The following is a 25,410-nucleotide window of genomic DNA, read 5'->3' as shown; positions in this document are numbered from 1 at the left end:
ATCGGGTCTTCTCTTCAGCGGCCGTGCGGTTAGGATGCCCGGGTCTTCCGGTGAGACGGGAGACCCGGGCGAGCTGCGGAAGGCGGACACATCAGTTGTCATTACAAGACAGCCGACCGTCGGCTATGGACGCCGGTACTGGGATGATGCCTCTAGCTGCAGGCATCACTCCGGTACAAGTACTTTCCCAAAATATCGGCAATATCAGTAACCTCAGGGGCCGATTCCGATATATCGGGGAAAGTGCATATCGGCCCCCGATATATCGGCATTGCCGATAATCGGTCGATACCTAATCAGAACCACGGAACTAAAGATGAGATATATAAAACTCCGCGCAAAAGGACTCTAGTGGGATATGCTCAGAAATTCTGTAAAGAAAATATGTCCCAGTGACAGGTGTGTGGGGTAAATATAGTATATAGATAATGTGTATAAGTATAGGCTGCAGCCTCCCTGAATATTAGTCCGGGGACTAAATGTAAAATGGATAAAAGATAGGGTGTTGGCGCTGCCTATTTAAAAAAACAGTAGAAATGTACAAACTGTAAATGTAATAAAGTGACAGTGACAAATAATTTAGCGTAAATATTGCATGCTAAAACATAACTCAATACAAATGAGTGCTAAAATAAAAATGCTTAGCAGATAAAAGTGCTTATCAAATAAAGTGTTGTAGTGCACGTGCAAAGAAATCCCAACTATATCATATAGTATATGGAAAGTGCTGTAAAGAGCTGGAGAAAGAACTAATATACAAAGAATAGGTATACAAATACCAAAGAAATATAATAAAATAAAAACACAATCAGAATGGTGTTAGTGTACAAATAGAATATACTAAAAGGAAACACAATCCAAATGGTGCTGGTGTGCAACCAATCTGTGAATAGTCCCAACACAATCCAAATAGTGCTGGTGTGCAACCAATATGTGAATAGTCCCAATATGGAATTTTTATAGTCCAGTGACTGAGTATATTGTGCAGGAAAAAAAATATATTTTTTATATATGGGTGGTAGGTGACAATCACTGTATACAAAAGGGTGACCCCGTGCCGTGTGGTAGGGTGCTGCGTGGTCCTTTCTGGTGAACAAAGCTCGCTTACCAGAAGCACCCACCCCACACAGGGGTATAAGGCGGGTGTATAAGGATCAAGGGTCTCGGTGTCTCCCCTCCTCCTGGGTCGATGGGTCCCTGAAGTGGTCCCTGGGGTTCTAGCTGGAGGTATCCCTGGGGTATTAGTGGATCCTACTATTCTCCTACAGGCTGGGGATGGTCCGAGAGGTCCGCCAGATATAGCTCATAGCCGTATACCAAGGGATGATAGATAGACAAGGCACATAGCGTAATACTGTCTAGGAGGTTTATTCAATGTAAAACAGAAAGGTACTCACAATCAGAAAAAAGTAAACAGGCACAGGTACGAGTGTGGAGCGCGGTGTGGTCCAAGCCTCGTTCTCTGTGTGCAGGAACCGGAAGTGACGCGACACGCCGTACGCGTTTCGTAATCAATACGTCCTCAGCAGCTGCTGAGGACGTATTGATTACGAAACGCGTACGGCGTGTCGCGTCACTTCCGGTTCCTGCACACAGAGAACGAGGCTTGGACCACACCGCGCTCCACACTCGTACCTGTGCCTGTTTACTTTTTTCTGATTGTGAGTACCTTTCTGTTTTACATTGAATAAACCTCCTAGACAGTATTACGCTATGTGCCTTGTCTATCTATCATCCCTTGGTATACGGCTATGAGCTATATCTGGCGGACCTCTCGGACCATCCCCAGCCTGTAGGAGAATAGTAGGATCCACTAATACCCCAGGGATACCTCCAGCTAGAACCCCAGGGACCACTTCAGGGACCCATCGACCCAGGAGGAGGGGAGACACCGAGACCCTTGATCCTTATACACCCGCCTTATACCCCTGTGTGGGGTGGGTGCTTCTGGTAAGCGAGCTTTGTTCACCAGAAAGGACCACGCAGCACCCTACCACACGGCACGGGGTCACCCTTTTGTATACAGTGATTGTCACCTACCACCCATATATAAAAAATATATTTTTTTTCCTGCACAATATACTCAGTCACTGGACTATAAAAATTCCATATTGGGACTATTCACATATTGGTTGCACACCAGCACTATTTGGATTGTGTTGGGACTATTCACAGATTGGTTGCACACCAGCACCATTTGGATTGTGTTTCCTTTTAGTATATTCTATTTGTACACTAACACCATTCTGATTGTGTTTTTATTTTATTATATTTCTTTGGTATTTGTATACCTATTCTTTGTATATTAGTTCTTTCTCCAGCTCTTTACAGCACTTTCCATATACTATATGATATAGTTGGGATTTCTTTGCACGTGCACTACAACACTTTATTTGATAAGCACTTTTATCTGCTAAGCATTTTTATTTTAGCACTCATTTGTATTGAGTTATGTTTTAGCATGCAATATTTACGCTAAATTATTTGTCACTGTCACTTTATTACATTTACAGTTTGTACATTTCTACTGTTTTTTTAAATAGGCAGCGCCAACACCCTATCTTTTATCCAGAACCACGGAACTAGCATTCATTTTTTCTCCTTGGTGCGGTATGGTTAACTAGCATAGTATACAGTGGATACCATGTCGACCCATTAGGGTGAGTTTGAAAATTTGTAAATTTAATGTATAATTGTTTTGCTGTTTTATAGATCTACATTAAATGGCTAATTTTAATGTGTTAAAATATGTGTTTTAACCCCTCAATGAAGGAAGGTAAAACAAACATTAAAGTAGTTCTAAATGCAGAAGGTTTTTTTTTTTATTTTAATGCATTCTATGCATTAGGATAAAAAAACCTTCTGTGTGCATCAGCCTTCCTCAGCCCCTAATACTTACCTGAGCCCCCTCTTGATCCAGCGATGTTGTCTGAAGAGTCTCTCATTCCTCATGGGTGAACAAATACTACACCGACCTGGATCGATGAATCGGCGCTCACTGCAACCACATGTATAAAAAACCCTGCATGGTGAATAATGATAACACATAGTCATGAAATGAATCCAAAAAACTGTCCACAGGCGTTAAACTTCAATGTGATCTCCCGGATGGATGGATAGGGATGTGATGATCTCTGTTGTTAGTGGAAATGGGAAGTCCAAATGGATTGGGGTGCGAAGACCAGCTGCTCCTAGATGAGGTGAGGAATTCCTCCAGACATGTAGAGTAAGAAAAAAACGAGGGCGCCAGGTCAGAAGTATGTAAAGATAAAAGCAAATTTATTTCAAAACACTTACATAAAAGAAAGCCAGCATCAACAATCAGGTACTCAAGGACGTGGGTCCCCAAACGTGTAATACTGAGGGGTTGTATGGATCGCATGCATCCAGCAACAGGTGTACCCTCGGGGTCCAGGGATGGAGGACGGATGATCCAGAGATGTCGAGGGGGATCTTAAAGCTCCTCTCCTGGGGACATCAGTGGTGCACAGCCGTGAGCCGGATGCAGTGTCACAAGACACTGCGGTTCCTCCACGGCAGGAGACAACTGAGGCTGTGGAGAGGGCGGGCCGCAACATTGTTTCAGAGGATCCACCTCCTTCATCAGGCTGGCCCGCCCCTCCACTGGGGAAGCTTATATCAAGCTCGCTTCCGTGGAGGAACCGGCGGTGTCTTGTGACGCTGCATCTGGCTCACGGCTGTGCACCGCTGATGTCCCCAGGAGAGGAGCTTTGAGATCCCCCTTGGCATATCTCTGGATCATCCGTCCTCCTTCCCTGGACCCGAGGGTACATCTGTTGCTTATTGCATGTATTAAACGTTTGGGGACCCACGTCCTTGAGTACCTGATTGTTGATGCTGACTTTCTTTTATGTAAGTGTTTTGAAATAAATTTGCTTTTATCTTTACATACTTCTGACCTGGCGCCCTCGTTTTTTTCTTTCTCTACATTCCTCATTGGCGCCTGCTGCTGTCAATGAAAGTAAGCCAGCCGATGAGGAGAGAGAGGGGGCGGGGCAAAGCCACAGCTCCATGTCTGAACAGGCACACATAGTTGCGGCTTGGGTTGGGTGCCCCCATAGCAAGCTGCGTGCTGTGGTGGTACTGGGCAGGAGTGAGGGGCTAGGAGCGCCGACGGGGACCCAAGATTGGGAGGATATGGGCTGCTCTGTGCAAAACCACTACACAGAGCAGGTAAGTATAACATGTTTGTTATTTTTAAACAAAACAAAAAAAGACTTTAATATCATTAATATTAAGGGTCCTTTTACATGGGCTTTGTTAGCTCTGTTCAAAAGGGGATCCATCACATCCATGCCCATTCAGTCTCAGTTTGCATTTTGTCAGCAGATGTTTGTGGACCAATGATGGCTCTTTGGTTGGCCAGATATAAACAGAACTTTGCCCATTTACATAAAGCTACCAATGATCCATCATTTAGGTTTGGAAAAACAGACCTAGATGGACTCTGAGGTGCGCAGATGTAAAAGGAAACAAGTCCATTTACATCCATCTGCTTATAGAGTTTCATGGAGCTTCTGATCAGGTTCACCCCATAAAACTGACAGGGATACCTGATCGGAAAGCCCATTTGAATGGAACCTAACACTTGAACACAATTTTGTCTTAATAAAATTGTGCATATCATTGCAACTATATAACCGTATATTCAGAGGTGATCAGTCTCTGCCCTTCGTCTGTGTTGATTTCTCTCGATTTCCTCTTTATCGGCTACCGTTGGACAGAACCCAAGGTCCCATCTGGGGTTCCAAATGTTTTGGATATGGACCAAAACAGTCCGGGATTAAATCTGCCCCTGGCCTAATTTCAGAATCGGTGTGTGCACACAGGAATTCATACGCCGACACACTTGTCAGAGATAGAATAGTTCTGCTTTACTTTGTTCCTCTTTTAAGCTTATAAAGCATCAAGAAAATAATTCCAGGAAATACTCATTTATAACACGTATAAATTCATGATTGGATGATTGCATGTATCTACGTGTCTATGATTTTGGATTCCATGAAGGGAGGGGTGATCTAGCAGCCATTTTGAGTAAGGTAGTATAGTAAATCAGAGCAGTAACATATATATACATAAGGCATGCATCATAAGGTGAAATAGGCATTTCACTATACACGATTAATTACATCCATTACAGGTGTATCAAGGTAAATTATACCTGGGTTTTTGTTTTTTTTCTGATAAATCAACACTTCATTCGGTGATAAATATTATGGACATATCCTGATTTTTTCTTTTTAATTTAAAAAAAAAAAATGGCACATACTCCTCATGTTAATGGTGATGCCAGATACAGTATGTGTATGCTATTTGTTTTTTGTACACGTAGTAGAGCCATATAGCATTAATGTACATTTTGCTGGGTTTTTTTTAACTTCCTACCCAAATACAATGACACTATAATGACTCTGACACTAAATAAATATATTTTTTGTCCCACTGAACTTTAACCCTGGCCTTTGACCCCAACCCTGACCTTGGACCCTGACACTAACCTAAATTAATCCCTGATCCCGCTATTTTTACATTCTTCTTCCCTGCCTGGGAGAAAAAGATACATTGTACTTGGGTGGGTTTTACAATGATCGCTGTGATAGCCAATCACCAGCTATCACATTGATCATGTGATTGCGAGACGGTCCTCCTGGATCTCAATTGTTAGTATGAGACCTGGAGCTGTCGGCGAGAGCTCAGTCTCCATACTAGGAGTGCACCACACTTGTATAAAGTACTCAAAACCCATACTTGAGTAAAAGTACAAGTGCTCGATCAAAAAGTGACTTGAGTGGAAGTGGAAGAGCTCTATCAAAAAGTGACTTGAGTAGAAGTACTAAAGTATTCAACATTTTTTGCACTTAAGTATTGCAAGTAGTTTTTTTAAAATTTTCAAATGATTAACCTAAAGGACAATCACAATTCCTTTGGCTGTAACTTTTTGTAAACAAAAACAGATAAAGTATGTCCCTCCCTTCCCCCTTCAAAGCATCCCTCCTTCTCTTCCCTGCATGTTTTTTTTTCTCCACAGCTTATTGGTGCTCAAAATCATATATAAACCAATGTGATATACAACAATATATTCCAATAATGAAATAAAGGAAGAGTGTATGAAATCAAAGTCAATAAAAAGTCCATATATGTAATCCTATAATGCCATAATACCATATATATGTGACAAAACCAGATGAATATATTTTCAAAGGTGCAGGAATCAAACAGGTGCTATTCCAAATAATAGGTGCAGACTCCCACCACCTTGTGGATTTCCCCCTTACCCGGCGGATGAAGGTAAGTGCAAAATAATATCCAAATAGACTCTTCCAGTGAAACAAAACTGCAAAACCTGTGCTCTCAACTTCCAGTGAAAAAAGCAAAATCAGCCTCTTATAAGAAAAAAGGTCTATGTACACTTGTGACTCTCCTTGGTTGGGGGAGGTTTGGGGAGGTTCTCTTTTCCCCTCTTTCCCCAGATATGTAGACCATTTTATTTATACATACAGTAGCATTTATTTTCGTATACGCTGATTTACACATGACATTATACACATTTTTTTGAACTTCATGAAACCTGCCATCTACTGTTCTGGCAGTGGTAATTTTTATAATTGTAACAAGTAACTATGCAGCACAAAAAAAAAATATCGGAGTAGAAGTATTGAAATCATCTAAAAAATGTAGTGAAGTAAAAGTGGAAGTAGGAGAAAAAAATTCTACTCAAGGAAAGTACAGATACCGCTTTCGGTACTTAAGTACAGTAGTGAAGTAGTTCTACTTAGTTACTATACATCTCTGGAGTGCACTTCCAGCACAAACACAAGAGCGCATATAATCAGCATCTCAAAAGAAGGGCCACCTCTGTGACAACACATATTGGTGTCAACAGGTTAATAATTAATCTTGATGATGCTTTGATAAAGTCATTATCACCACCATTTTTGTTTTTTGTTTTTTTCTACCTTTTGAGAATGCATCACATGCATTTCACATGCATTACTATTTTAGTCTATGTAACCGTTTTTATTACTGTAACCTTTAATGTTGTATACAGCTAGCCATCTTTGCCAGCCATACATGTCAAAAAGTGAAGATGACCCTATTTGGAAAATGGGTGCATTAGCCATCACACTATTGTGTGTTTTTAAATATGTGATAAAACATGAAAGCGCACATGTGTGAATTCACCTTTAAACATACTGGGGTTGCTTTCCTAAAACCGGAGAATGCAAAATCTGGTGCAGTTGTGCTTAGTAGCCAATTAGCTTCTACCTTCAGCTTGTTCAATGAAAGCAGAACTTCACTCTCTCAATTGACTATTTTTAATCCTTATGCTTCCACATTAGTAAATACAGTGGTAAAGTGTATAATATTTGCTTGTTTTAAACCTTTTTGTTCACATTTCTTCAGTTACTTTCTGGTTTCCAGCCCTAGGCAAATGATGTCATACGTCCCAGGAGTCTTTGGGAGGGTAGTAGAGTAGTTGGGGGTTTTCTCAGCTAAGCACACCCTCTTGCCTGCACGCCTGAGCTAAGGGCTTATAGATTCCAGGAAGTAAATACTACATGAATCCTCTGCCCTTACACAAGATGGCCACAGCCAGAAAGGCAGGGGGTGTTTTTTCAAAAGACATTACTCAACAAAATAAAGGATGGAGACATAAATGGATGGAGGGTTTTCTTTGAATATTAAAAATGAATTAAATAGCATTTTTGGTTTGCGGTGCTCAGTTGCAGTGTCGTTCCGCTTTAAGCTTTGATAAAAAGAACCTGGAAGCTGATTGGTTTGCAGAGCTGCACCAGATTTTGCACTCTCCTATTTTAAATTGTATTTATTTTAATTTAATTTAATTGTATTTTATTTTATTATTATTTTATTGTAAATCAATCTTACTCTCTCTTCTTTGACAAAACCAGTGGGCAATTCTGGTTAGGGAATCCTTGAACTTTTTTTCCCCTAGGAATAACCAACATCTTCATGAGAATGGGACATGCGTACTATATTTGGGACATCACCTCTAATGTACTGCAAGATAAGTTAGTAGTTACCTTCCTGCCTGCCCTGGTGTACATTTACTGTAAATAGTTTAGAGCACCTAGGGGACAGGAGAGATTGGCTATAAAGTGATCACTGTCTCAGTGGTAGCATGATTGGAAGCCGGTCCTACAGGCTATCAATCCATAGCCTGGAGCAAGAGCTGTCTGCCACAGCTCTGTCTTTGTCGTATGAATGGACTCTTAGCACATAAACAATGGCTGCCCCGTGATACATATGTGCAGCATGGGGGGCATCAAAGCCCACCCTTTTGCCACCACATATATGTGTCAGGCAGTTGTAAAGAGGTTAAAGTAGGCTCTGCCATCCCCCCTTGCAAGATACCCTCCCAATGTTTAAAGGCATGTGAGCTGGCATGGTTCAGGTAGGGGGGCCACACGCTCTCTGTCCTTCCTTTCCTGGCCACCCAAACTGCATTCCTGGATAGGGGGCTGGTTCAAATTGTAATGGGAACCCCACACCACTTTTTCTCTTTTTTTAAATGTCAGTTATAAAGTATTACATTGTACTCTTATGAAATTTCACATGACATGAAAGGAATCTCCCAAGCATGTTATTTAAATCTGCATGAAAAGATTATCTCTCTGCTGAACTGTATCATTCAAAACAATTTACGTAGCCTTAGTACATGTCTCTAATGTCAGTGCCCAGCTACCCATGCCCCTTTTTTAGGAATAGTTTGCAAATTAGCCCTAAAAAAAGTCTGAAAAAAATCTGCTCCTATAGACTTCAAGATGCTTTGTCCCTATGTTTGGAGTTCACAGATTTTCTACTGGGTCCATTGAACCTCCTGCAAACTGAATTTTGCCCAGTTCATTCATCTTTAGTAGAAGATAGATATTAATTATATGTCAATACAAGTTATTGATAATACAAATGCAGCCCATTTACAAAGATAATTGACAAATATAAATAACAGAAATATATGTCAATACAAGTTATTGATAATTGATATCCTATTAATAATAATACTTCATAAATATAAATACCATTTAGGAAGTAGGACAGAGAATTTTCATAATACTAATGCATATCTTTTATCAGACTAACAGTGTCTGTAATCATACAGATCCGCCATGAATTATTAATGGTTTGTATCCAAACACTGCTCGGCTAATGCAGAGAAAATACAAAGATGAAAAATGCAATATAAGTGACCTGTCTAAGGAAAGATATAGCTTACATTTTTTACTGTGAAACAGAAAAAATCAGATCCTTGTTTGGAGTTGAGGTCATTAATCTGTATTAAGATGCAATCCGGTTACTGATCATAAATTCTCAGTTTATATGAGATGATGAGATGAAGATGATGATGAGAGCCTATTTGTCAAAGGCAACAATCACCTTTAAAATATAATAAATGCTCATGTTTTTGCAGTAAAAAATGTGTATATATTTTTTTTTTTTCACAGGAGCCAGCAAAGCATTGCACCCACAATCAGTGGAGCTTTCCCTTGCTGCATTCGCTAACATTAGCATAACCTGTCCTCCTGAAACTGTTGCAAGCATGCCCTTACACCCTGATGAAGGGAGAGTGTGTTTGTTCCCAGAAACATGTTGGCTTTATTCTGCTAGGAACCCATTTTATCAAAAAATTACCTTGGACTCTGGGACATTTCCATTGGAATTACCTTTGACTCTTGGATAGGGTTGAGCGGACACCTAGATGTCCGTGTTCGACGGGTTCGGCCGAACTTTAAAAAAAAGTCCGGGTCCGTGTCCTGGACTTTTACCGAACTTTTCCCGGACACCGAACCCCATTGAAGTCAATGGGGACCCGAACTTTAAGGCACTAAAATGGCTCTAAAACACCAATGGAAAGGGCTAGAGTGCTGCAAATGGCAGCAAAACGTAGTTAAGAGCATGGCAAGTGCTCTGCAAACAAATGTGGATAGGGAAATAACTTAAAACAACAAAAAAAAACAGAAAAATAAAACAATGTTCTTCAACTCTGAAGGACGAGGCCCATATGGAGTAGGAGGGAGGTTGAGGTGGTGGTGGATGTGGCGGTGTCATAGGCGTGCGCACAGGGTGTGCCTGGTGTACCTGGGCACACCCTAATCACCTAGGGCACATAGCATTATCGCTCTGTTTGCCAGTGAGGAGATGGGAAAGATCTCCCTCGCACCTGCTCTGCTCTATTTCTCTTTGCCAGCAGGGAGAGTAATGTATCGGGGCCATGTACATGTAGGCAAACACATGCATGTGTATTTCAACTTTGGGGTGCACACCCTAATGCAATAGGCTGCGCACACCTATGGGCGGTGTAGGTGGAAGCGGCGGTGGAGGAGGACCAGGGCCGGATTAAGAGCATCATGGTCTTGGTGCTGAGGATTTTGAAGGGCCTTAAGGGCCGTGCCTTGGCATGCACCCAGAGGAGGAAGGGTGCAGCCATGCATGCCTAATTCAACATGGGATGCTGTCTCTGAAGCCCATAAACACATCCATGCATCGGCAACTGTCCCTCCTTTTCCGGCCTTCGCGCTGTGTGGGGAGGTTCTGAGGGTGCTGCCTGGGGAAGCGAGCATAGAAGCCAGACTTCTGTGTTTACAAGTGACAGAAGAGCGGTCACAGTGAATATGGCCAACCCGGGGGCCTATATAAAAGGTAGGGGCCTGCATGGAGCTGCAGCTCCAATAGCCCCTACGTTAATCTGGCCCTGAGGAGGAGGACGAGGTAGCCAACACTGCTTCTTTTCACAATTTTTAAATGAGGGTACACCCCAAAAGAGTGAGAAAGAGCAAAAATGGAACAATGGCTGGGTAAGGTCGGTATCCATTGCTATTCTGCACAAGGTACGGAAAAGTCCCGTAGGATCCATGCCTGGTTCATTTTAATGAACGTGAGCTTGTCCACATTGTCTCTGGACAGGCGGCTGCGCTTGTCTGTTATAACACCCCCAGCCGTGCTAAATACCCGTTCAGATAATACACTGGCTGCAGGGCACGCCAGCACCTCCAAGGCGTAAAGGGCAAGCTCAGGCCATGTGCCCAATTTGGAGACCCAGAAGTTGAAGGGGGCAGACCCCTCATTCACTACATGTAGGCGTGTGCACACATACTGCTCCACCATGTTGGTAAAATGCTGCCTCCTGATAAGACGTTCCATCTGAGCTGCTGGTGCTGCTGTTTGTTGTGGCGTGCTGACAAAGCTTTTCCACATTTCGGCCATGCTAACCCTGACTTCTGAGGTGCTGGCGGTGCCCTGGTTGAGTTGGCGACCTCCTCCTCCTCCTCCTCTGCCTTGTGCTTCCACTGTGGCCCCGCTGTCAGATGGGAATGCCAGCAGCATCGCGTCTACCAGTGTGCGCTTGTACTCGCGCATCTTGCGATCGCGCTCCAGTGAGTGAATTAAGGACGGTACGTTGTCCTTGTAACGGGGATCCAGCAGCGTGGCCACCCAGTAATCAGCACAAGTTAGAATGTGGGCAACTCGGCGGTCATTGTGGAGACACTGCAGCATGTAATCGCTCATGTGTGCCAGGCTGCCCAGAGGCGACGAAAGGCTGTCCTCTGTGGGAGGTGTATCGTCCGTGTCCTCTGTATCCCCCCAGCCACGCACCAGTGATGGCCATGAGCTGGCCTGGGTGCCACCCTGCTGTGAACATGGTTCCATCTCCTCCTCCAGCTCCTCCTCATCCTCCTCATCCTCCAGAACTGTGCCCCTGCTGGACAATTGTGTCCCTGGCGTTTGTGTGTGCAGGAACCCACCCTCGGAGCCCCTTGCGAATGACTGCCCTGAAAGCCTTTGAAATGTTACCTCTTCATCCTCCTCCTCCTCCTCCTCCTCATCCTGTGCCACATCCTCTTCCATCATCGCCCGAATTGTTTTTTCAAGGAGGCATAGAAGTGGGATAGTTAAGCTGAGAACGGCGTCATTGCCACTGGCCATGTTGGTGGAGTACTCAAAAAAGCGCAACAAGGCACACAGGTCTCGCATGGAGGCCCAGTTATTGATGGTGAAGTGGTGCTGTTCCGCAGAGCGACTCACGCGTGCGTGCTGCAGCTGAAACTCCACTATGGCCTGCTGCTGCTCGCACAGTCTTTGCAGCATGTGCAAGGTGGAGTTCCACCTTGTGGGCACGTCACATATGAGGCGGTGAGCGGGAAGGCCGAAGTTACGCTGCAGCCCTGCCAGGCGAGCAGCAGCAGGGTGAGAACGCCGAAAGTGCGCACAGACGGCCCGCACTTTCTGCAGCAGCTCTGACATATCGGGGTAGTTTTTAAGGAACCTCTGCACCACCAAATTCAGCACATGCGCCAGGCAAGGGATGTGCGTCAAACCGGCTAGGCCCAGAGCTGCTATGAGATTTCGCCCGTTATCGCACACCACCAGGCCGGGCTTGAGGCTCGCTGGCAGAAACCACTCATTTGTCTGCTGTTCCATGCTCCTCCACAACTCCTGCGCGGTGTGTGGTTTGTCCCCCAAACAGGCAAGTTGTAAAACTGCCTGCTGTCGTTTAGCCCTGGCCGTGCTGAAGTTGGTGGTGAAGGTATTACGCTGTCCGGATGAGGAGGCGGTAGAGGATGAGGTAGCGGAGTAGGATGAGTTAGGAACAGGAGGGAAACTGAAGCGCCCTGCAATCCTCGGTGGTGGAAGGACATGTGCCAAATTGCTATCCGCCTCAGGCCCATCCACCACTGCATTTACCCAGTGTGCCGTTAGGGAGATATAACGCCCCTGACCGTGCTTACTGGTCCACGTATCGGTAGTTAGGTGGACCTTGGCACAGATGGCGTTGCGCAGTGCACACCTGATTTTTTCCCCCACTTGGTTGTGCAGGGAAGGGATGGCTTGCCTGGAAAAGTAGTGGCGGCTGGGCACGACGTACTGTGGGACAGCCACCGACATAAGCTTTTTAAAACTGGGCGTCTCCACAAGACGGAATGACAGCATTTCAAAGGCCAATAATTGTGAAATGCTGGCATTCAGGGCCAGGGATCGCGGGTGGGTAGGGGGGTACTTCCTCTTCCTCTCAAGTGTTTGGGAGATGGAAAGCTGAACGCTTCCACGGGACATTGTGGAGATGGTTGTTGGTGACCCAGGTGGTGGTGTTGCTGACAGATCGTCTGTTTGCGGGGTGGCAGGTGCCGGTATGACTACAGAGGTGGCTGGAGCGGCCGAGACTGCAGCAGAAGAGGAAGCAGGATGAGCCAGAGACGTTTCTTGGTTTTGAAGGTGTGTACTCCACTGCAGCTCGTGCTTTGCACTTAGATGCCTGATCATGCAGGTTGTGCTCAGGTTGAGAAGGTTTATGCCTCGCTTCAGGCTCTGATTGCACAGGGTGCAAACCACTCGTGTCCTGTCATCAGCACATTTTCTAAAGAACTTCCACGCTAGAGAACTCTTTTGAGCTGACTTTGGTGCGCTCGTTCCCTTGCTGCGTTGGGCAGTAGCAGGCGTAGTGTCTAGGGCACGGCCGCTCCACTTCTGCATCCTGCTCCCTCTTCTGCTGTGCTGGTGGCTCTGTGCGACCACCGCCTCTTCCTCCAAACTACTCAGGTCACCTGCATGACCTTCATTCCATGTGGGGTCGAGGACCTCATCGTCCTCCACATCATCTTCCACCCAGTCTTCACCCCTGCCCTCCCTGTCGGTCTCCACAATGCTGAACGCCGCAGCAGTTGGCACCTGCATTTCGTCATCATCGGAGACATGCTGTGATGGTCCTTCCATGTACTCATCTTGAGAAATAAGTGGTTGGGCATCGCTGCACTCAATCTCTTCCACTTCTGGGGCAGGGCTAGGTGGATGGCCCTGGGAAACCCTGCTGACAGAGTCCTCAAAAAGAATAAGAGACTGCTCTATGGCTTGGGGCTCAGACTGCTTGCCTGATTTGCAAGGGGGTGAGGTGAAAGACGGTTGGACATTGGCTGCAGGTGCCAACTCTGACCTTTCTGCAGTAGACTGGGTGGGAGACAATGTGAAGGAACTGGAGGCACTGTCAGCAGCAAACAAATCTACTATCGCCTCTCTGTGTTCTGGCCTCATCACTTCTAGAGGCGTATGATGCCCTACCAAATACTGATGCAGGTTCTGTCGCCTACTCACACTTGAGGAAGGTGTTTCACTTGTGCGTGTAGCTGGCACAGATCGACCACGTCCTCTCCTTGCAACAGGAGCTCTAGCAGCAGCACCACCACGACCCAGGCCACGGCCCCTATTTGACGCTCTCCTCATATTTCTGAAATTTAAGATCTTGCCCTAGAAAGGTCTTTATTGAATAGCGGAACAAAAGAACAACAGTATCGCACGGGTGTATCTCACAGTCAAATATGCAAACTATGCCGCAATTTAATGTTTTTTACACCAAAAGGGTGTGTATTGAATAGCGGAATAGGATAAAAAACTGTGTATCTCACACGTACAAACACAGACTAGGCCCGATTAAATTTTTTCCTACCCTAAAGGGAGGATGAGGAAGAGGAGTATGGAACAGGCAGCACCCTCAAATCTTCAGAAGTATGAGATGAACCCCAAAAACTTGGAAAGGTGGATCTCACACGTACCGACACAGACTATTCCGCAATTTAATTGAGCCACAAAGGTTTTTATTGAATAGCGGAATAGGAAATATGATCAAAAAAAAGTGTATGTATTTCACACGTACAGAAGCACACTAGGCCCCAATTACTATTGTTTGTACACCTAAAAGGATGGATGAGGAGGAGGAGGAGGAGGAGTATAGAACAGGCAGCACCCTCAAAGCTTCAGAAGTATGAGATGAACCCCAAAAACTTGGAAAGGTGGATCTCACACGTACCGACACAGACTATTCCGCAATTTAATTGAGCCCCAAAGGTTTTTATTGAATAGCGGAATAGGAAATATGATCAAAAAAAAGTGTATGTTTTTCACACGTACAGAAGCACACTAGGCCCCAATTACTATTGTTTGTACACCTAAAAGGATGGATGAGGAGGAGGAGGAGGAGGAGTATAGAACAGGCAGCACCCTCAAAGCTTCAGAAGTATGAGATGAACCCCAAAAACTTGGAAAGGTGGATCTCACACGTACAGACACAGACTATTCCGCAATTTAATTGAGCCCCAAAGGTTTTTATTGAATAGCGGAATAGGAAATATGATCAAAAAAAAGTGTATGTTTTTCACACGTACAGAAGCACACTAGGCCCCAATTACTATTGTTTGTACACCTAAAAGGATGGATGAGGAGGAGGAGGAGGAGGAGTATAGAACAGGCAGCACCCTCAAAGCTTCAGAAGTATGAGATGAACCCCAAAAACTTGGAAAGGTGGATCTCACACGTACCGACACAGACTATTCCGCAATTTAATTGAGCCCCAAAGGTTTTTATTGAATAGCGGAATAGGAAATATGATCAAAAAAAAGTGTATGTTTTTCACACGTACAGAAGCACACTAGGCCCCAATTACTATTGTTTGTACACCTAAAAGGATGGATGAGGAGGAGGAGGAGGAGGAGTATAGAACAGGCAGCACCCTCAAAGCTTCAGAAGTATGAGATGAACCCCAAAAACTTGGAAAGGTGGATCTCACACGTACAGACACAGACTATTCCGCAATTTAATTGAGCCCCAAAGGTTTTTATTGAATAGCGGAATAGGAAATATGATCAAAAAAAAGTGTATGTTTTTCACACGTACAGAAGCACACTAGGCCCCAATTACTATTGTTTGTACACCTAAAAGGATGGATGAGGAGGAGGAGGAGGAGGAGTATAGAACAGGCAGCACCCTCAAAGCTTCAGAAGTATGAGATGAACCCCAAAAACTTGGAAAGGTGGATCTCACACGTACCGACACAGACTATTCCGCAATTTAATTGAGCCCCAAAGGTTTTTATTGAATAGCGGAATAGGAAATATGATCAAAAAAAAGTGTATGTTTTTCACACGTACAGAAGCACACTAGGCCCCAATTACTATTGTTTGTACACCTAAAAGGATGGATGAGGAAGAGGAGGAGGAGGAGTATAGAACAGGCAGCACCCTCAAAGCTTCAGAAGTATGAGATGAACCCCAAAAACTTGGAAAGGTGGATCTCACACGTACCGACACAGACTATTCCGCAATTTAATTGAGCCCCAAAGGTTTTTATTGAATAGCGGAATAGGAAATATGATCAAAAAAAAGTGTATGTTTTTCACACGTACAGAAGCACACTAGGCCCCAATTACTATTGTTTGTACACCTAAAAGGATGGATGAGGAAGAGGAGGAGGAGGAGTATAGAACAGGCAGCACCCTCAAAGCTTCAGAAGTATGAGATGAACCCCAAAAACTTGGAAAGGTGGATCTCACACGTACCGACACAGACTATTCCGCAATTTAATTGAGCCCCAAAGGTTTTTATTGAATAACAGAATAGGAAATATGATCAAAAATAGTGTATGTTTTTCACACGTACAGAAGCACACTAGGCCCCAATTACTATTGTTTGTACACCTAAAAGGATGGATGAGGAGGAGGAGGAGGAGGAGTATAGAACAGGCAGCACCCTCAAAGCTTCAGAAGTATGAGATGAACCCCAAAAACTTGTAAAGGTGGATCTCACACGTACCGACACAGACTATTCCGCAATTTAATTGAGCCCCAAAGGTTTTTATTGAATAGCGGAATAGGAAATATGATAAAAAAAAGTGTATGTTTTTCACACGTACAGAAGCACACTAGGCCCCAATTACTATTGTTTGTACACCTAAAAGGATGGATGAGGAAGAGGAGGAGGAGGAGTATAGAACAGGCAGCACCCTCAAAGCTTCAGAAGTATGAGATGAACCCCAAAAACTTGGAAAGGTGGATCTCACACGTACCGACACAGACTATTCCGCAATTTAATTGAGCCCCAAAGGTTTTTATTGAATAGCGGAATAGGAAATATGATCAAAAAAAAGTGTATGTTTTTCACACGTACAGAAGCACACTAGGCCCCAATTACTATTGTTTGTACACCTAAAAGGATGGATGAGGAAGAGGAGGAGGAGGAGTATAGAACAGGCAGCACCCTCAAAGCTTCAGAAGTATGAGATGAACCCCAAAAACTTGGAAAGGTGGATCTCACACGTACCGTCACAGACTATTCCGCAATTTAATTGAGCCCCAAAGGTTTTTATTGAATAACGGAATAGGAAACATGATCAAAAAAAGTGTATGTTTTTCACACGTACAGAAGCACACTAGGCCCCAATTACTATTGTTTGTACACCTAAAAGGATGGATGAGGAGGAGGAGGAGGAGGAGTATAGAACAGGCAGCACCCTCAAAGCTTCAGAAGTATGAGATGAACCCCAAAAACTTGGAAAGGTGGATCTCACACGTACCGACACAGACTATTCCGCAATTTAATTGAGCCCCAAAGGTTTTTATTGAATAGCAGAATAGGAAATATGATCAAAAAAAAGTGTATGTTTTTCACACGTACAGAAGCACACTAGGCCCCAATTACTATTGTTTGTACACCTAAAAGGATGGATGAGGAGGAGGAGGAGGAGTATAGAACAGGCAGCACCCTCAAAGCTTCAGAAGTATGAGATGAACCCCAAAAACTTGGAAAGGTGGATCTCACACGTACCGACACAGACTATTCCGCAATTTAATTGAGCCCCAAAGGTTTTTATTGAATAGCGGAATAGGAAATATGATCAAAAAAAAGTGTATGTTTTTCACACGTACAGAAGCACACTAGGCCCCAATTACTATTGTTTGTACACCTAAGAAGGATGGATGAGGAAGAGGAGGAGGAGGAGTATAGAACAGGCAGCACCCTCAAAGCTTCAGAAGTATGAGATGAACCCCAAAAACTTGGAAAGGTGGATCTCACACGTACCGACACAGACTATTCCGCAATTTAATTGAGCCCCAAAGGTTTTTATTGAATAACGGAATAGGAAATATGATCAAAAAAAGTGTATGTTTTTCACACGTACAGAAGCACACTAGGCCCCAATTACTATTGTTTGTACACCTAAAAGGATGGATGAGGAGGAGGAGTATAGAACAGGCAGCACCCTCAAAGCTTCAGAAGTATGAGATTGTGTTCACTGTACCCCACAAAGATTGTGTTCACTGTACCCCACAAAGATTGTGTTCACTGTACCCCACAAAGATTTTGTTCACTGCACCCCACAAAGATTGTGTTCACTGTACCCCACAAAGGTTTTGTTCACTGCACCCCACAAAGATTGTGTTCACTGTACCCCACAAAGATTGTGTTAACTGCACCCCAAAAGGATTGTCTTCTCTGCACCCCACAAAGATTGTGTTCACTGTACCCCACAAAGGTTTTGTTCACTGTACCCAACAAAGATTGTGTTCACTGCACTCCAAAAGGATTGTCTTCACTGCACCCCACAAAGATTGTGTTCACTGTACCCCACAAAGGTTTTGTTCACTGCACCCCACAAAGATTGTGTTCACTGTACCCCACAAAGGTTTTGTTCACTGCACCCCACAAGGATTGTTTGTCTTCACTGCACCCCACAAGGATTGTCTTCACTGCACCCCACAAGGATTGTCTTCACTGCACCCCACAAAGATTTTGTTCACTGCACCCCACAAGGATTGTCTTCACTGCACCCCACAAGGATTGTCTTCACTGCACCCCACAAAGATTGTGTTCACTGTACCCCACAAAGATTGTGTTCACTGCACTCCAAAAGGATTGTCTTCACTGCACCCCACAAAGATTGTGTTCACTGCACCCCACAAAGATTGTGTTCACTGCACCCCACAAAGATTGTGTTCACTGTACCCCCCAAAGATTTTGTTCACTGCACCCCACAAGGATTGTCTTCACTGCACCCCACAAGGATTGTCTTCACTGCACCCCACAAAGATTGTGTTCACTGTACCCCACAAAGATTTTGTTCACTGCACCCCACAAAGATTGTGTTCACTGTACCCCACAAAGATGTTGTTTACTGCACTCCAAAAGGATTGTCTTCACTGCACCCCACAAAGATTGTGTTCACTGTACCCCACAAAGGTTTTGTTCACTGCACCCCACAAAGATTGTGTTCACTGTACCCCACAAAGGTTTTGTTCACTGCACCCCACAAAGATTGTGTTCACTGTACCCCACAAAGATTGTGTTCACTGTACCCCACAAAGGTTTTGTTCACTGCACCCCACAAAGATTGTGTTCACTGTACCCCACAAAGGTTGTGTTCACTGCACCCCACAAAGGTTTTGTTCACTGCACCCCACAAAGATTGTGTTCACTGCACCCCACAAAGATTGTGTTCACTGTACCCCACAAAGGTTTTGTTCACTGCACCCCACAAAGATTGTGTTCACTGTACCCCACAAAAATTGTGTTCACTGCACTCCAAAAGGATTGTCTTCACTGCACCCCACAAAGATTGTGTTCACTGTACCCCACAAAGGTTTTGTTCACTGCACCCCACAAAGATTGTGTTCACTGTACCCCACAAAGGTTTTGTTCACTGCACCCCACAAAGATTGTGTTCACTGTACCCCTCAAAGATTTTGTTCACTGCACCCCACAAGGATTGTCCTCACTGCACCCCACAAGGATTGTCTTCACTGCACCCCACAAAGATTGTGTTCACTGTACCCCACAAAGATTTTGTTCACTGCACCCCACAAAGATTGTGTTCACTGTACCCCACAAAGATTTTGTTCACTGCACTCCAAAAGGATTGTCTTCACTGCACCCCACAAAGATTGTGTTCACTGTACCCCACAAAGGTTTTGTTCACTGCACCCCACAAAGATTGTGTTCACTGTACCCCACAAAGGTTTTTTTCACTGCACCCCACAAAGATTGTGTTCACTGTACCCCACAAAGATTGTGTTCACTGTACCCCACAAAGGTTGTGTTCACTGCACCCCACAAAGATTGTGTTCACTGCACCCCACAAAGATTGTGTTCACTGTACCCCACAAAGGTTTTGTTCACTGCACCCCACAAAGATTGTGTTCACTGTACCCCACAAAGATTGTGTTCACTGCACTCCAAAAGGATTGTCTTCACTGCACCCCACAAAGATTGTGTTCACTGTACCCCACAAAGGTTTTGTTCACTGCACCCCACAAAGATTGTGTTCACTGTACCCCACAAAGGTTTTGTTCACTGTACCCCACAAAGATTGTGTTCACTGTACCCCCCAAAGATTTTGTTCACTGCACCCCACAAGGATTGTCTTCACTGCACCCCACAAGGATTGTCTTCACTGCACCCCACAAAGATTGTGTTCACTGCACCCCACAAAGGTTTTGTTCACTGCACCCCACAAAGATTGTGTTCACTGTACCCCCCCAAAGATTTTGTTCACTGCACCCCACAAGGATTGCCTTCTCTGCACCCCACAAAGATTGTGTTCACTGTACCCCCCAAAGATTTTGTTCACTGCACCCCACAAGGATTGTCTTCACTGCACCCCACAAGGATTGTCTTCACTGCACCCCACAAAGATTGTGTTCACTCTACCCCCACAAAGGTTTTGTTCACTGCACCCCACAAAGATTTTGTTCACTGCACTCCAAAAGGATTGTGTTCACTGCACCCCAAAAAGATTGTGTTCACTGCAGCCCACACACAGAAAAATGGATGTGGATCACTGACACCTGCCTATCTCCTATCCCACACCACACAGCAATATCGATTGTAGTTTGTAGAACACACTTTCCCTAAAATTCAGCAGACTCTGTCCCTAACAGGATTGAGAAGAGATCGTAGATCAGGAGAACTAAGTGCAGACCCCACCCCACACAGCAATATCGATTGTAGTTTGTAGAACACACTGACCCTATAATTCAGCAGACTCTATCCCTAAAATGCCTACAACTCGCCCTGCCTAAACACTCCGACCTGTCCCTCAATTCTATCCGGACACAAATGGTTTTTTCCTGCCTATCTTTACCTAATCAGCAGCCAGCACGTTGATGTGTGCTCTGTCCCAGATCTAAGCAGCATAATGACGCCGCTGCGGCTGCCTCGAACTTATAAAGACTTGGTCACATGCTTCAGACGGCCAATCACAGCTACTGAGACATTTGCAGGCATGGCTGGGATGGCTTAACGCACACCAGTTAAACGATTGTTGATTGGCTGTTGAAAGCCCGCCATGAAAACAGCGCCAAAGCATGCAAAACCCGGAAATAAAACGACCGAACACGGATTTTTACCCGAATATACAGTAAAGTGTCCGTGTTCGTGTTCGGGTAACAAAAATCCAATTATTCGGTATGAACACGAATAATACAGTCCGTGTTCGCTCAACACTACTCTTGGACATTTCATTCTTAGAATCTTGGCACTTTCATCGGATTATATATTTGTTAAAACTAAGTGTCATACATGTTCCTGCTTTCCCATCTCTAACATTCATTGCCTTCACTTTATTCTCCCTACTTCACTTGCTGTGAATCAGTCTTACTTTTATCTTGTGGAAGAGAATGCAGTATTGAGAAGCCTTGATGTGATCTTGCCCATTTATATACCTTCTGAAAGCTAGAAAGCAAGCCTAGTCTGAAATGAAGAGTAGATTGTAGAGGTAATAAGCTAATTGTAGTTGGATAAATAGTGCTCAGAAATGATATATGGCACTCCTACACCTAAACATATAAAGTAGCACTGACCATACAGATTTTTCACTATAGATGAGAAGGTTTGTCTTTTGTGGTGCCAGTGGCAAACCCACAACTGAAGACTTATAAAGGTATACATATATCTGACTGGAGCTTGTTGGAGCAGAAAATTATATTCCAAGTTCCTGACCTGAAAATGACACACAAATGTCTACCCTTTACTGATTACATTGTAAATGGGGGCTGGGTTACGCTTGTCTGTCGGTAAAAATTAATGCACCCTTTTGATGCCCCTGAAGATTGAACATGTGGAAAATAAAAACGGGATGGTGAAGATATTTTGGTACACAATGCAGATAGTAAACTATCATATTCAGTATCATGAATAAAAATGTTTACATATATATTTCTGAAAGTTAGAAATACCTTTTCATATGTCAGCTTGTATTTGAGATTTCATTCTTTAAGGTAATAAGAAGCTCCAGAGGTACAAGCAATCAACAGTACCCCTGCTGTCTATGTCTTGTTGATGGCAATGTATTTAGTGGAGGACATGCTGTGAGAGCAAAACCACATTGATTAACAGGTTAGCACTGTAAGCCCAGCAAATTGGAGGCTACATATGGAGCGAAAGAATTGTCCTTTTATCATCTAGGATAATAGTCAAAATATATGGTAGATCCAGCATAATATTTTTTGATAAAATAACAAAAGGTAATGTACCAAATCAATTCCACAGCTGATACAAAACCATATCTCAATTTTTAAAAATCATAAAGATTTTATTTCTATTGTTGGTACTTAGTTTCATGTTACCTCCCTTAGTTTGAACTTTTATTAGCTTAAAGTGTATGTAAACCCTAACAATAAACTAAAAAACTTGAGAGTGTTTTTTTTTTTTTAAATCTGTACAATAAGTGCAAACAAAAATAACAGATAAAAAATAGCTACTTAGCATTTACCTGATGAGGAACCCAGTGCTTTCCTGTGTCCTGGACACTTTGCATGTTATCTTCCTGGGCCAACTACAGAGCCCCTCCTCTAGTTATGAAAAAATGGTAAGCAAGAGGTGCTATGTAGTTGTGGTCCAAGGGTGCAACACTGTACCTCTATAGATACAGTGCAGTAAGTGAGTATTGTCATCCTAAGACAGAAAGTGTGTTACTGACTGGATCATTACGTGGAAATAATGGGAAAGGGCATGAAAAAAGGAAAACTAATGCAATCAAGAGTTATAAGCAGGTTTTATGGGCAAGCTGCGGGAGCTGAGAGAAACGCAGCTTAAGCATGCGGCGCCGGAACTGGAGGTTTGGGACTGGCAGGCTGTAATATATTACATTTTTCGTTCTTGGGTTTAGATGCACTTTAAAGGCAGTATTGGCATTATGGCCACAAAAGCTCACGAGGCACTATAGGACATCAGCAGCATGGATGTCCTAATACAATATCCTCTTCTGCCCCCAACATTCTTTGAAAAAAATATAGGTTGCCAGGCGATTTGTAGCACCATATTTTTCACCATATTTTAACAGCTGTATGATTCTTTGCAATTTTCATAAGCACTTAGGAGCTTTGGCACCCTATAAGCGTTATGTTGGTTTTCAAAAAACCTGATCAAGAAGGAAGTGAGAAGTACAGACTCCTGCTACTGGCAGCACTCCTTCAGTGAATGGGTTTCCACTTCTTTCCACAAAGTGAAGAAAACTAACAATTTATATTAGGCAAGCAATTATACCGCTCTTTTCTAGTGTTGTACAGTAAATGTATTATCTGTAGTGAATAACTTGTTCATTTAAGCCTTTGCATGCTTTTATGTAGTGGTAAATTCAGGTGTTATTAAAAAAAATGGTCCCCTGCAGGTTAATGTCATAATGTGCTAGTATGGACCGATTTCTACCATGGTGGAAAAGTACATTGATGTATCTACAGTTGTCTTTTGAATCAATTTAGGCCTCATGTACACTGCTACTTGTAAACAGACGTTTTGGAGCAGTTGGGCGTTTTTTACAGAAGTCCCTGAACCCTCCTCTATGTTATCTTATCTGTCCATGTACACTGGGTCGTTTACAGTCATTTAGAGGCAGTTGAGTTCAGTGTTGTTTTTTGGAAAGCAATTATTGTTCAGAACATGTGTTTACCGGCGACCGAACGCGACCGGACGTGATCACCCGCGTTTAACACTTGCATTTTTCCATTTTAAAGGGGAATGATTTTTTGACCTCTAAAAATGGATCTGAGCGCAAACGCCTGCTAAACCCCCACTAAACCTGGCTGCAAACGCAACACAACGGACGTTTTAAACGTCCTTTACATAGCTGTAAAATTCCAGCGTTCAAAGGACTTTTTAAATCGTCCTGTGTACATGTAGCCTTAGAGAGACAATATACCAAAAGGTAAATAAATTGAGGTGTCGTCCCGACTTTCAGAAAACAGAGTGTCTATTAGTACACTGACATCGATGAAGTGTTGCCAGGCAGTGTTTCATAAATCTGTCAAGTTGTGTCCATCTACAATTCCACTCTCTTTCTGAAAACTTCTTGAAACTTTCCATATGCCCCCACAGGTCTACAATGCCTAGCACAGTTTGGACACTTCTCATACATTGGTCATAAGGTACACCCAAGTCAAATGAACAGTGGAAGCATTAGTTATTAAAATAGTATTTTCAAGTTAAAAGGTTTGACATTTGTATTGCACTGTAGTTGTGTTTATGAGAGAAAATCACAACAAACAAGTATTGAAATGTTCAATCTTTATATTTCAGTAGATGGAAAAATCCTAAAGAACCCCATCCCAACAAGTGCATTGGAAATGCTCCCTGTGGAACTTTTCAGCAGTAAAATTGGGAAGGAAAACTCCAGACTAAAGGATATGGGATCCCAAAGTGCTCCTCACTCAGGAGAAGAGTTCTTAGACTCAGAAACACAAAGTGAAGTGTTACTCCATAAGCAGCAAACACCAAGCTCCACTCCAGATTTTGCAGATAATCAAACTATGCCAACTAGGAAAAAACCTCCATCTTTAAAACAATTAAATATAGCAAGGAAACGTTTGAGGCCACAAGTAATCCCAACTGTCTCCGAAAGACTGGTAGAATCAAGTGCCAGTATATTATCATCAGCCTCTTTGTCATCAATATCATCTGACGTGTCCCCTGTACTGAAGGATTTATCATCTGAAACCCGAGAGGTAAAGGAACATATCCCAGAGTTTCCATTGTGGATAAACAGAAGAAGACATAGTGGTTCTGTTCCTCGCCACCCTTTCCAGCTGGCACCATATACATCACAACCTTCAATGCCGCATAATCAGGATTCCATAAAATTATCTGTTGGAGATATCAACACTTCTTTGCAGGCAGATGAGCCTTTTAGGACACATTATGCAGACCATGATTTGAATGCAGGAGAGGAAAACCAAGATACCACCACATCTACTATAATAACAACAACTGTCATCACAACAGAACAGAGTCCAGGTATTAAACACTTATACAGTGGCAATCTCCTCTGTTTATTGCTGTATTTTTTATCTCTGTTCAATGTGCTTTTTGTACTGCTCACAATAATAGCAACACTCATTATCCACTTAGCTTTTTTCCTAAAAGCCAGTTTAGCTCCTATTACCTTTATTTGTGAGTATATGCTTGCCGCTGCTGGGTTAGTAGATTTGGTCATTCAGACCAGTAATCTTGAAGGCTAAACTGCTCAAGTATATTACTATATACTGTATATCTATACACTGTTGCTGTGCGTATGTTTGTGTCTTTCCTTAGTTTTCAAATGCCTACTATCCATTTCATACAGCTT

The 25,410-nt window shown here is 43.4% G+C and overlaps 1 protein-coding gene across 1 annotated transcript in view; it reads left to right on the top strand.

Annotated features, from left to right (window-relative positions):
- The window catches only part of SEZ6L (seizure related 6 homolog like), a 636,929-nt gene that overhangs the window by 295,570 nt on the left and 315,949 nt on the right, over window positions 1-25,410 (top strand). The window contains exon 2 of the mRNA XM_082244006.1: window positions 24,366-25,079. Coding sequence (XP_082100132.1) covers window positions 24,366-25,079 — 714 coding nt within the window. The remainder of the gene's footprint in view (window positions 1-24,365; window positions 25,080-25,410) is intronic.

This window comes from Pelophylax lessonae (assembly GCF_965119305.1).
Source record: "Pelophylax lessonae genome assembly, chromosome: 1".
Lineage (NCBI taxonomy): Eukaryota > Metazoa > Chordata > Amphibia > Anura > Ranidae > Pelophylax > Pelophylax lessonae.
Note: the sequence above shows the minus strand (reverse complement) of the source record. Positions and strands in the feature narration are given on the sequence as shown.